The 14,152-nt window shown below is 43.0% G+C and overlaps 1 protein-coding gene across 4 annotated transcripts in view; it reads right to left on the bottom strand.

Annotated features, from left to right (window-relative positions):
* The window catches only part of C5H7orf57 (chromosome 5 C7orf57 homolog), a 262,894-nt gene extending 249,109 nt beyond the window's left edge, over window positions 1–13,785 (bottom strand). For 2 of the 4 annotated variants that reach the window (XM_075828554.1, XM_075828553.1), the window contains exon 1: window positions 13,473–13,526. In XM_075828554.1, the coding sequence (XP_075684669.1) occupies window positions 13,473–13,511 (39 nt within the window). In that variant the 5' untranslated portion in view covers window positions 13,512–13,526. Of the gene's footprint in view, window positions 1–13,472; window positions 13,527–13,615 lie in introns of those variants that run through there. The other 2 variants (XM_075828556.1, XM_075828555.1) reach the window with 2 other exon arrangements.
* Window positions 13,786–14,152: the final 367 nt, after the last annotated feature.

Genomic DNA, 14,152 nt, shown 5'->3' with positions numbered 1-14,152 from the left:
CATTTAGTAACTCTGCCTTCTCTTGATCCCCTGTGATCAACTCCCCATTACCATTATCTAGGGGTCCTACATGTTCAGACCTGGGCTTTTTTGCATTTATATACTTGAAGAATTTTTTGGGATTTGTTTTACTATCCTTGGCCACCTGCCTTTCATTTTGTATTTTTGCTAATTTTATTAAATTTTTACAGATTTTATTAAGCTCTTTATATTTTACAAAGGCTGCAGATGTACCCTCAGATTTGTATTTTTTAAATGCCCTTTTTTTGTCATGTATTGCCCCTCTCACAGAAAGTGTAAGCCATGTGGGGTTTAATTTGATTCGTTTATACTTGTTACCTATAGGAATACATTTTGCACTATAATAACTCAAAGTAGATTTGAAAATCTCCCATTTATCATTTGTCCCATTATTTGACATTAGTTCTTCCCAGTCCATATCCTGAATTGCAGCCCTCATCCTGGGGAAATTGGCTTTCTTAAAATTAAATGTTTTTGCCCTCCCAGCCTGCGTTTGTTTTTTACAGTATAGGTAAAATGTAACTATATTATGATCACTGTTACCGAGGTTTTCACGAACATTGACATTCCCAACAAGATCTGCATTATTAGAAATGACCAGATCCAACAGAGTTTCACCTCTAGTCGGGTCTTCCACAAACTGGCCCATAAAATTTTCCTGCAACAGGTTGAGGAAATGTCTCCCCTTTGCAGTTGAAGCCGAACCATGACACCAATTAATATCCCGGAAATTAAAATCTCCCATTATCACTACAGTACCCGCCTGTGCAGCCCGCTCCATCTGTTTATATAGCTGAACTTCCATCTCCTCAGTTATATTGGGGGGTCTATAGATTACACCAAAAGTAATTTTTTCAGTGTTTACCTCCCTTTCTAGTTCCACCCACAAGGTTTCAACCTCCTCACAGTCTTCACCCACTATTGTCTCTTTCACACTCGCCTTCATATCATTTCTCACATACAGACATACACCACCACCTTTCCTATTTGTCCTGTCTTTCCGAAAAAGTGTAAAACCCTGTAGATTTACAGCCCAGTCATGTGAAGAGTCAGCCATGTTTCAGCAACACCAACTATATCTATATTTTCTTCCAGTATCAAGGCCTCCAGCTCCCCCATTTTGCTTGCTAGACTTCTGGCATTTGTGAACATACACTTTAACTTGCCTGTCAGTTTTTCACTTTTATTATCAGAAATGTGATTTGACATTAATCGGGCCTTTTTATTTACACTGATGTTTTGTAACGAAAGGATCTCCTTATCTTGTTGTCTAGTCCTCTCCCCACATTCTGTTTCTCCCCCCACCAATATAGTCTGACCCCTCTCTAACCTGGCTACCCCTTTTTTTTCTACATTGACCTCCCTCCTCAGCCCTAGTTTATGTGGTAATAAAGTACTGTATGAATACAGGCTCAGAAGGGAAGGGGCGCCATTTGGCTTTTGGCGAGCAGATTTTGCTGGATTGGTTTTTCTGCGCCATGTCGCTTTTGCAAAGCCCCTTAGGGAGCAGTACAGTGGAAACTACCCAAAAGCGACTCCATTTGGCAAACTACACCCATTGAGGAATTCATCTAGGGGTGTAGTGAGCATTTTGACCCCACAGGTGTCTCATATTTTATTAGAAATAGGCAGTGAAAATGAAACATGACATTATTTTCCAATAAGACGCAGCATTAGTTAAAAAATTTTCATTTTCTCAACAAATAAAGGAGAAAAAGGACCATAACATTTGTAAAGCAACTTCTCTGGAGTACGGAAATACCCCACATGTGGTCATAAACTGCTATTTGGACACACCGCAAGGCTCTAAAGGGAAGGAGCGCCATTTAGTATTTGGAGTGGAGATTTTATAAGATTCGTTTTTTGACACCATTTTGCATTGAGCTATAGTATCAGTACAGTGGTACCCCCCTAAAAAATTACCCCATTTTGGAAACTAGATCCCTCAAAGAATTTATCTAGGGGTGTAGTGAGCATTTTGACCGCACAAGTGTTTAGCAAAAATGAGTAAACAATAGATGTTGCAGATTGAAAATTGCTGTTTTCCACAGATATGCCATTTCAGTGCCCAATGTGTTGTGCCCAGCTTGTACCACCGTAGACACACATCCCATAAATTGTTAAGCGGGTTCTCCAGAATACTCCATATGTGGTCATAAATTGCCGTTTGGGTACACTGCCAGGCTCAGTTGGACCACCATTTGGCTTTTGAAGCGCAGATTTTGCTTGGTGTATTAGTGGTATTTCATCTTATAATGTGGGGGCATATGTGAGTTGGGCGGAGTACATCAGGGTATATGTAATCTGGGCGGAGTACATCAGGGTATATGTAATCTGGGCGGAGTACATCAGGGCATATGTAAACTGGGCGGAGTACATCAGGGCATATGTAAACTGTGAGGAGCACATCAGGGTATATGTAATATGGGCGGGTACATCAGGCTATATGTAAGCTGTGCGGAGTACATCAGGGTATATGTAATCTGTGCGGACTACATCAGGGTATATGTAAGCTGGGCGGAGTACATCAGGGTATATGTAAGCTGGGCGGAGTACATCAGGGTATATGTAAGCTGGGCGGAGTACATCAGGGTATATGTAAGCTGGGCGGAGTACATCAGGGTATATGTAAGCTGGACGGAGTACATCAGGCTATATGTAAGCTGTGCGGAGTACATCAGGGTATATGTAATCTGTGCGGACTACATCAGGGTATATGTAAGCTGGGCGGAGTACATCAGGGTATATGTAAGCTGGGCGGAGTACATCAGGGTATATGTAAGCTGGGCGGAGTACATCAGGGTATATGTAAGCTGGGCGGAGTACATCAGGGTATATGTAAGCTGGACGGAGTACATCAGGCTATATGTAAGCTGTGCGGAGTACATCAGGCTATATGTAAGCTGTGCGGAGCACATCAGGGTATATGTAAGCTGTGCGGAGCACATCAGGGTATATGTAATCTGTACGGAGTACATCAGGGTATATGTAATCTGTACGGAGTACATCAGGGTATATGTAATCTGTGCGGAGTACATCAGGGTATATGTAAACTGGGCGGAGTACATCAGGGTATATGTAAACTGGGCGGAGTGCAACAGGTCATAATAGGATGATGTAATAATGGGGAGAATAAATAATCCATGTATTGGTGTGGTACGATTTTAACCAATCCTTTATGCACAGGCCGGGTTTATTGGGTATTGTACAAAATATCTGCGCTCCAGTATTACCTAATCTTTGACTTCTTCACTAGCCCTATAAGCCACACAAGGCCCTAAAGTTTCCTCATCACCGCTGCATCTACAGGGTCCACCTGTGGGGTCCAGCAAATGATGATGTGGGGTATTTAGTGAAATTCTACTAGACTTAAAAATGAGTCTGGGCCGTCATTTTGCATCATTGCGTTTTGAGAGTCATAACGTGTTATTTTTCCGTTGACGGAGCTGTGTGAGGGCGCGTTTTTTGTGGAACGAGCTGTAATTTTTATTGGTTCCATTTTGGGGTACATGCGATTTTTTTATCACTATTTATTCCATTTTTTTGGGAGATGAGGAAACCAAAAAACAGCCATTCCAGCACGTTTCTTTTTTGTTTGTTTTTTACAGTGTTCACCGTGCAGTATAAACAACATGTTAACTTTATTCTGTGGGGCGATACGATTACAGCGACACCAAATTGATATTGGTTTTTTTACGTCTCACTACGATCCCACAATAAAAATACTCTTTTCTAAAAAAATCATGTTTTAGTGTCGTCATTTTCTGACAGCCATAACTTTTTTTATTTTTTCGTTTATATCGCTGCGGGGCTGCTTGTTTTATGCGTGACGAACTGTAGTTTCTATTGGTACCATTTTGCGTTACTTGCGACTTTTTGATCACTTTTTATTTAAAAAAAATTTAGACAAGATGACCAAAAAAGAAAATGCTGTCATTGGTTTTTTTTTAAAAAAAATTACGGTATTCACCGTGCGGTAAAAATAATGCAATATTTTTATAGATCAGGCCGTTCCGAACGCGGCGATACCTATTATGTATAGTTTTTTTTCATGTTTTCATTTTTTTTCTAATAATAAAGGAGTTGATCAGGGAAACAGGGCAAGTGTTGTTTTTATTATTTATGAACTTTTATTTATTTTTTTTTCTTTCACACTGACCTGGGGACATGAAGTTCTCGTCTTCTGATCCCCGTACGATGCACTTCACTACTTATGTAGTGCAGTGCATCGTAACTGTCATTTTTAATTTGACAGTTAGGGTATGTGCACACGATAGCAGGCATTTACGTGTGAAAAGACAGACTGTTTTCAAGTTTAAACAGCTGCCTCGTTTCACACGTAAATGCTCCTCCTCGTAATATACGAGGCGTCTGTGACGCTCGTAAATCTTGAGCTGCTCTTCATTGAGTTCAATGAAGAACGGCTCAAATTACGTTGCAAAGAAGTGCCCTGCACTTCTTTGCCGAGGCAGTCAATTTACGCGTCATCGTTTGACAGCTGTCAAATGACGACGCGTAAATTACAGGTCGTCTGCACCGTACGTCGGCAAACCCATTCAAATGAATGGGCAGATGTTTGCCGACGTATTGTAGCCCTATTTTCAGGCGTAAAACGAGGCATAATACGCCTCGTTTACACCTGAAAATAGGTCGTGTGAACCCAGCCTCAGCGTATTAGGTCCTGCCTCGGGCAGGACCTAATAGGCTTCCGTACCTTGGCATCCAGGAAGCCTAGTAACGGCTTCCTGGTTGCCATAGCAACAATCACCACCCGCGATCCATCACGGGGGCGCCCGGGGGTTACAGAGGGAGCTCCCTCCCTCTGTAAACCACTTCAATGCGGCGGACGTCATTGACAGCCGCATTGAAGGGGTTAAATGGCTGCGATCGGCGGTAACAGCCATCGCAGCCATTGCACCGGCATGTCAACTGTGTATAACATCTGACAGCCGCTGAAGATAAAGCGCGCACAGCTCCTGTGCTCGCTTTATCTGCAGGGCGTAACTGTACGCCGAGTGCGGGAAGGGGTTAAGGACAAGAACGGTCCATTAAAACAAGAAAACAAAAGATATAGCGGTAGTCTTCAGCACTTACTATTCAGAACTATATAATTTAAAAGATTCAACTCGAGATGTAAGCAAAAAGGAGCAAAAGGTAAAGGATATCCTGGATAAAATAAAAAGTTTGCCCCAGGTCACTAGTGAGCGATAGGATTCATTACTCTCCCAATTCACAACCAAGGAAATCTATGAGGCTATTAAATCTAGCCCAAAAGGGAAAAGCCCTGGCTCAGATGGCTACTCCATGTCATACTTTAAATCTTTCCCTGACTTTTTATCACCACATATAACATATTACTTTAACCCCTTCAGGACCAAGCTCATTTTGGCCTCCAGGACCAGACCCATTTTTAAAAATCTGACATATTTGACTTTATGTGGTAATAACTCCGGAATGCTTTTACCTATCAAAGCGATTCTGAGATTGTTTTCTCGTGAGACATTGGACTTTATGATAGTGGAAAAATTTGGTCGATAAATTCAATATTTATCAGTGAAAAACACCAAAATTTTGTGAAAAATTGCAAAAATTAGCATTTTTATAAATGTAAATGTATCTGCTTGTAAGACAGGCAGTTATACCACACAAAATTGTTGCTAATTAACATCCCCCACATGTCTACTTTATATTTGCATCGTTTTTTGAACGTCCTTTTATTTTTCTATGACATCACAAGGCTTAGAACTTTAGCAGCAATTTCTCACATTTTCAAGAAAATTTCAAAAGGCTATTTTTACAGGGGCCAGTTCAGTTGTGAAGCGGCTTTTAGGGCCTTATATATTAGAAACCGCCAAAAAGTCACCCCATTTTAAAATCTTCACCCCTCAAAGTATTCAAAACAGCATTTAGAAAGTTTCTTAACCCTTTAAATGTTTCACAGAAATTAAATCAACGTGGAGGTGAAATTTTCAAATTTCTTTTTTTTTTTGCAGAAATTCATTTTTATCTATTTTTTTTGTAACACAGAAGTTTTTACCAGAGAAACGCAACTCAATATCTATTGCCCAGATTCTGCAGTTTTTAGAAATACCCCACATGTGGCCCTAGTGTGGTAATGGACTGAAGCACAGGCCTCAGAAGCAAAGGAGCACCCAGTGGATTTTGGGCCTCCTTTTTATTAGAAAATATTTTAGGCACCATGTCAGGTTTGAAGGGCTCTTTCGGTGCTAAAACAGTGGAAATCCACCAAAAGTGACCCCATTTGGGAAACTACACCCCTTGAGGAAATTATCTAGGGGTCTAGTGAGCATTTTAACCCCGCAGGTTTTTTGCAGAAATTATTGGAAGTATAAAGAAAATGTAGGTTTAGCTAATTTTTTCTAATTTCCACAAGGACTAAAGGAGAAAAAGCACTGCAACATTTGTAAAGCAATTTCTCCCGAGTAAAACAATACCCCACATGTGGTAATAAATGGCTGTTTGGACCCACGGCAGGGCTTAGAAGGGAAAGAGCGCCATTTGGCTTTTGGAGCTCAAATTTAGCAGGAATGGTTTGCGGAGGCCATGTCGCATTTGCAAAGCCCCTGAGGGACCAAAACAGTGAAAACGCCAAAAAAGTGACTCCATTGAGAAAACTACACCCCTTGAGGAATCCATCTAGGGGTGTAGTGAGCATTTTGACCCCGCAGGTGTTTTTATTAGAATTGGGCAGTGAAAATAAAAAAAATCCTTTTTCTTCAATAAGACGTAGCTTTAGCTCCAAATTTTTAATTTTCTCAACAAATAAAGGAAAAAAAGAACCCCAACATTTGAAAAGCAACTTCTCTGGAGTACGGCAATACCCCACACGTGGTCATAAACTGCTGTTTAGACACACGGCAGGGCTCAGAAGGGAAGGAGCGCCATTTGCTTGTGGTGTACAGATTTTGCTGCATTTGGTTTCTGGTCGCTATGTTGCATTTGCAAAGTCCCTGTGGAACCAAAACAGTCCCCCCCAGAAGTGACCCCATTTTGGAAACACCCTCAAGGTATTCACCTAGGGGTGTAGTGAGCATGTTAACCCCACATGTATTTTGCAGAAATTCGTGTGCACACGATGTGGGAGAGTGAAAATGGGAATTTTTCCTTAGATACGCCAATATGTGGTGCCCGGCTTGTGCCACCATAACAAGACAGCTCTCAATTTTTATGCGGTGTTTCCCGGTTTTAGAAGCACCCTACGTGTGGCCCTAATCTTTTGCCTGGACATTCGACAGGGCTCAGGAGTGAAAGAGTACCATGTAAAATTGAGGCCTAATTTGGCGACATATAAAGTATTGGTTCACAATTGCAGAGGCTCAGATGTGAAATAAAAGAAACCCCATTTTGGAAACTACACCCCTCAAGGCATTTATTAAGGGGTGTAGTGAGCATTTTCACCCCACGTGTCTTTTCCATAAATGATTGCGCTGCTGAAGGTACAAATTAAAATTTTGCCCTAGATATGCCAATTCATTGTCAAATATGTCGTGCCCAGCTTGTGCCACTGGGGACACACACCTCAAAAATTGTTAAAAGGGTTCTCCCGGGTATGGCGATGCCATATATGTGGACATAAACAGCTGTTTGGGCATGCTGTAGGGCTCAGATCGGTGGGAGCTCCATTTGGCTTTTGGAGCGTGGAATTTGCTTGGTAATAGTTTTGTTTGGAGTATCACTGTTGTTTCCGTTTATAATGTGGGGCATATGTGAGCTGGGCAGAGTACATCAGGGGCATAGTCAGGTGGTATAATAATAAGGTAAAAAATATAATAAAATGATCCATAGATGTGTGTTACGCTGTGATCGATCCTTTCTGCACAGGCCGGTGTCGCACTGATAACTGGCGTCCTTCCTTATCCCCCTTTTGGTACACACTCTGCACCTTTGCAGTTTGGGGAATTTTGCCGGGAAAGTGTTGTCCTGGTATAATACGGGCGCCCTCCCCTTCCTGGTTCCCTAATTTTAGTGCCTTGATACATCGCCATTTGAAACAGAAGAAACGTTCCCCTCGGGCCGGCACAACTGGATATTTTTCTTTCCTGAATTATTGGAGCCTTAACTTATTTTATTTTTTCATAGACGTAGTGGTATGAGGGCTCTTTTTTTTACGGGACGAGCTGTAGCTTTTATTGGTACCATATTGGGGTACATGCGACTTTTTGATCACTTGTTATCCTTTTTTTGGGAGGCAAGGTGACAAAAAAAAAAAAACAGCAATTCTGCCATAGCTTGTTTTTTTTTTTTATATACAGCGTTCACCATGCGTTATAAACTACATGTTACCTTTATTCTGCGGGTCAGTACGATTCCGGCGATACCAAATTTATAGAACTTTTTTATAACTTTTTGCACAATAAAATTACTTTTGGAAAGAGAATGTAATTCTTCTGTCGCGATGTTGTGAGAGCCATAACTTTTACATTTTTTCGTCGATGGAGCGGTGTGAGGGTTTGTTTTTTGCGAGACGAGGTATAGATTTTATAGGTACCGTTTTTGGATACATGCGACTTTTTGATCACTTTTTATTTCAATTTTTGGAAGACGGTGACCAAAAAAAACAGTAATTATGGCAGTGTTTTTGAGGTTTTTTTTTTTTACGGCGTTCACTGCGCTGGATAAATAACATAATATTTTTATAGTTTAGGTCGTTACGGTTGCAGCGATACCAAATATGTATGGCTTTATTATTTTTTTCAATAATAAATGACTTTATAAAGGGAAAAAGGGCGATTGTGTTTTATTTTATTACTTGAAACTTTTATTGTATGTTTTACAATTTTTTTGTTCCTTTTTTTTAGTCCCACTAGGGGACTTGAATGTCCAACTGTTTGTTTGATGTTCTAATACATTTCACTACCTATGTAGTGCAATGTATTGGAACTGTCAGTTGTTCACTGACAGCAAGCCGATTAGGCTCCGCCTCTGGGCGGGGCCTAATCAGCTCACGTAATGGCAGACAGGAGTCCATTGTTAGGGCTCCTGTTGCCATAGTAGCAGTAGCCAGCCTTGCCATCGCGTGGCAAGGCTGCCGATTTGCTACAAACCTCTAGGATGCAGCGATCACAATGGATCGCTGCATCGAAGGGGTTAATGCCAGGAATCGGAGCTAGCTCCGGTTCCTGGCGATAGATTGGGGTGTCCGCTGCAACATACAGCGGGCACCCACTGCTGATGACGCCGGCTCAGCTTCTGAGCCGGAAACTGAGCCGGCGTCATCTTGCCGATGGTACCGGAAGCCTCCTGGGCCCCGACGACGGGGCATAGGAGGATTCCGTTACAGGCTGATCGGGAGGTAAGTATTAGCCCTCCGATCGCCTTTGCAGCCACCGGCAACCCAGCGATCACGTTGCTGGGGTGCCGGTGGCTATAAACTCCTCACATGCTGCGATCTCTATTGAACGCAGCATGTGAGGGGTTAATCAGCCGGATCGGATGCTAGTTCCGGTCCTGGCCGATACCTAAGGGTGACAGCTGTATGCTACAGCTGTCACCCGGCGGTGATGTCGCTGGCTCAACTCCTGAGCCAGCTTCATTTCCATGACGTACAGTTACGTGAAAAGGCGGTAAGCCACCGGCTTTAATCACGTAAATGTACGTGATTGGGCAGGAAGGGGTTAAGGGTATGTTCACACGCTAGCTGTCATTTACGGCTGAAATGACAGCCTGTTTTCAGAAGAAAACAGCAGCGTCGTTTCAGCCGTAAATGCTCCTCCTCGTAATATACGAGGCATCTGTGACGCTCGTATATCTTGAGCTGCTCTTCATTAAGTTCAATGAAGAACGGCTCAAATTACGTGGCAAAGAAGTGCCCTGCACTTCTTTGCCGAGGCAGTCAATTTACGTGTCGTCGTTTGACAGCTGTCAAACGACGACGGGTAAATTACAGGTCGTCTGCAAAATGTATGGGCAGATGTTTGCCGACGTATTGTAGCCCTATTTTCAGGCGTAAAACGAGGCATAATACGCCTCGTTTACGCCTGAAAATAGGTCGTGTGAACCCAGCCTCATAGTATTAATTCCTCACATCATTTTTGTAGAGAAGCTCTATCTGCCGATCGGACATTAAAGAGGCTCTGTCACCAGATTTTGCAACCCCTATCTCCTATTGCAGCAGATCGGCGCTGCAATGTAGATAAGAGTAACGTTTTGTTTTTTTTAAAAACGAGCATTTTTGGCAAAGTTATGACCATTTTTATATTTATGTAAATGAGGCTTTCTAAAGTACAAGTGGGCGTGTATTGTGTTCGTTACATCTGGGCGTTTTTACTTCTTTTACTAGCTGGGCGTTGTGTATAGAAGTATCATCCACTTCTCTTCACAACGCCCAGCTTCTGGCAGTGCAGACACAGCGTGTTCTCGAGAGATCACGCTGTGACGTCACTCACTTCCTGCCCCGTTGTGGAGAGAAGTGTATGACGTTGAACAATCAGCGTCATACACTTCTCTCCATTCATTTGCACTGCAGATAGCGATATAGATATATCGCTATGTGCAGCCACATAAACACACTAACATTACTGCAGTGTCCTGACAATGAATATACATTACCTCCAGCCAAGACGTGATGTGTATTCAGAATCGTGACACTTCGCTAACACAATCCCGACACTTTTTGGGGAGACGCTGAAGCAAAATGGCCATGAAAAACTGACAGTTGATCAGTTTTTAAGGGCCGTTTTTTTTCACTGTCATATGAATGTAGCCTTAGGCCTTATTCACACGACAGTGAAAAACGGCCATGTGACGGACGTTCTTTTAACTGCCGTCATGTGGCCATTTTCAGAACATTGATGTTCTGTGGGTGTAATCACACGTCCATTTTTTTAATTATTTTTTCTTTTAACGGCCCGTGAATAATGGGAGTCAAAAAATAGGCCATGTCCAATTTTTGGACGTTTTCACGGCCAGGTGGCCCCGATAGAAGTCAATGGATCAGTTTTTAACGGCTGTCAATACATGTAACAACCGTTAAAAACAGATCTGTGACATGAGGATTGGCAAGGGAACTGCTAGCAACCTTGCTGGCTATCGGCGGCTCGAGGACACTCACCGATGCAGCGTCGACCTCTTCAGGTGTGGTCTCTCGTTTTCACGGGTTCTGCGAAGGCAACGCGCCGCCTTCGCAGATCCCGTGCAGACGAGAGACCACACGTGAAGACGAGCTGCAGATCCTGTGAAGGCGAGAGACCTTACCTGAAGAAGACAGCGCTGCATCGGTGATTATGTAGGGCATTCATGTCGGGCTGTGTGGCATCATCTACAGGGAGGCGCTAGGCACCATATACAGGGAGGCTGTAAATAGTGTCTAGGTGAACATGTGACCATCCTTTGAGTGTTTTTAGGGGGCTGGGACAAAAAAAAAAAAAAAAAAGCCTGACCAATGATAATCAGCCTAAGGCTATATTCGCACGACAGTGAAAAAAAATGGCCATTAAAAACTGATCAACGGTCAGTTTTTCATGGCCATTTTGCATCAGTGTGTCTCCAAATTTTCATCCATTTCCAGTCCGTCTGACCGATTTTAATGGCCGTTTGACATCCCTTTTGCATCAGTTTTTCATGGCCGTTAAAAAAAAAAAAACTGATGAATTTTATTTGTCAGGCTTTTTTTGTCCCAGCCCCCCTGAAAACACCCAAAAGGAAGCTCACATGTTCACCTAGATACTATTTTCTCTGAACCTATTTCTACAGACCTCCCTGTAGATTATGCCACACACACCCTCCACCCCCCTCCCTGTAGGAATTGTCAGGGACTGTCTCTCTAAATTCCGGACAGTCCAGGAAAATTCACTACAGTTGCCCACTATATACAATGCCCCCTGTACTAGCGCCACACTACCCTTGTAGTGAGCGCAACAATACATTACATTTAACTTTCGGCTGCCCTACATACTCACTGATGCAGCGCCATCTCTAGTCTTCTTCAGGTGTGGTCTCTCTTCTGCACGGGATCTGCGAAGGCAGCGTGATGACATTGTGTCACCTTCGCAGAACCCGTGAAGACGAGAGACGCCACCTGAAGAAGACGGCGCTGCATCGGTGAGTATGCCACCGATAGCCAGCAAGGGAACTAGTAGTTCCCTTGCCAATCCCCATGTCACAGATCCGTTTTTAACGTTTGTTACATGTATTGACGTAAAAATGGATCCATTGACTTCTATGGGGGCCGTCTGGCAGTGAAAACGGCCAATAATAGGACATATCCTATTTCTGATGGACAATATTCACGGGCCGTTCTAAAAAAAACAAAACGACCGTGTGAATACACCCATAGATCATTGTTCAGAAAATGGCCGTTCAAAGAACGGCCCTCACACGGCCGCTTTTAACAGTCGTGTGAATGTAGTCTTAGGCCGGATTCACACAACGTGATCGGGGCGCAAAAAATGGCCAGCCCAACCATGGCACATGTGAACGGGACTCCTGGCATCATAATTAGGCTAGAGTGACACGACCGTGAAGAAAAAAAGAAAAAAAAAAAAAGGTCATTACAAACTGACAAACGGTCGGTTTTTCATGTCCGTTTTGCAACAGGGCGTCTCCAAATTTTCATCCATTTCAAGTCCGTCTGTTCGTTTTTAAAGACCGTTTGTCAACCATTTGCCATCCGCTTTCCATGTGGATCACACCACCACCAATTTTATAAACTGCTGACACGCAGGTTCCACCTGTAAACTATCACAGCTAACTTAGCATAGAATTATGGAATTGTCCAGTGACAACAATCCTTACAGCACAACACCTATTGCCACCTACTCTCTCAACAGACTGTTTTACAAGAGGTGATAACATATTTTAGAAGAAGATGTGAAGCAATACAATCGCCTCACCAGGCGGGATAGAGTTGGAGGACCCCAGTTCTTAAGATAGTGCGGGCCCCAGCGGTGGGATGCCCATGTATCACACATTCATGGAATATCCTCAGGATTTTTACAATATTAATGTGACTGTTAGGGGGTTAAATGTTTATTACCAGAACCTGTAACTAGATTTGAGGGCACTAAACCACCAGAATATTATAGTATAATAATTACACTGCTGGGGTTCAGCGTCCTAAACATGACCTTCTCAAAACTGCCAGTTTTGGCATTTTGCATAAAAAGACGTTATAATACGGCGTGTGCTGTATGTAAATGACCATAGAAGAGTCCTGAGAGGAGTCCAGGTGTCCCAGGCCGGCTTCATCGGAGCGCTGAGTATGTGCAGGATGACGTTGGACTCATCATTGTAATTTACATACAGCAAACGCCGTATTAGGACTTATTTTTAGACAAAACGCTAAAATGGACAGTTGCCTGTGTAAACAGGGTAGCGATCAGCCGATGTACGAACAAACGCTTGTTCATCGGCTGACCTGCCCTTTTATGCAGCTAAAAATCATCGGTTACAAAAAAAAAACAGGATGTAAAACAAACGAAACAGAACCGTACCAACAAAAGTACAGCAGAGCATAAAGATAACGTGGACATTACAGCAGGTTAGGACATAGCAGCAATTCCTAATAACGAACTACGCACGCAACCCTTCTTAGGCCATCTAGGTTACACTGCCGTGATCGGCGCCATGCACGTACATATGGAGCAGTTACTATCGCTGCGGTACCTGCTCACTGCTACTGCTGCTGCTCCAACTTCTAGCGGTTTGATATGAAACTCCGTTAAACTTAAATACACAAATGTGATCTCCAGAGCAACTGTCCTGTCCCCATAGCAACCAAAAGCAACTGCGGCCACTAGAGAGTGAACGCTGTACTACATGCGTAGTAGGCAGCGGCCATTTTCTTGAAGAGCAGACTGGAAAGCAATCGTGACAGTTTTGGATAGCTAGAAGAAAAACCACAAGACCTGAGCTGAGCTAACCTTCCTAAAGTAAAGCTGAGCATGGGATCATCGTTTATGTTAAAAATGGCGGGCATACCGCCATATGTAACAGAAACCTGCTATGCTAACTATGGACTAGAGGTCCTGTCTAAAATGCAGTTTCTCCTGGTAGGTATGATGTCACAGGAAGCGACGGTGCCTATCGGGAGAATAAACAGGACCTCCCACTGTGCCCATAACACGTCTAGAATGGAGTAGGTCCTCCCTACAGCAACTCCATTCTAGACGAT

This window comes from Rhinoderma darwinii, chromosome 5, assembly GCF_050947455.1.
Source record: "Rhinoderma darwinii isolate aRhiDar2 chromosome 5, aRhiDar2.hap1, whole genome shotgun sequence".
NCBI classification, from domain to species: Eukaryota; Metazoa; Chordata; class Amphibia; order Anura; family Rhinodermatidae; genus Rhinoderma; species Rhinoderma darwinii.
Note: the sequence above shows the minus strand (reverse complement) of the source record. Positions and strands in the feature narration are given on the sequence as shown.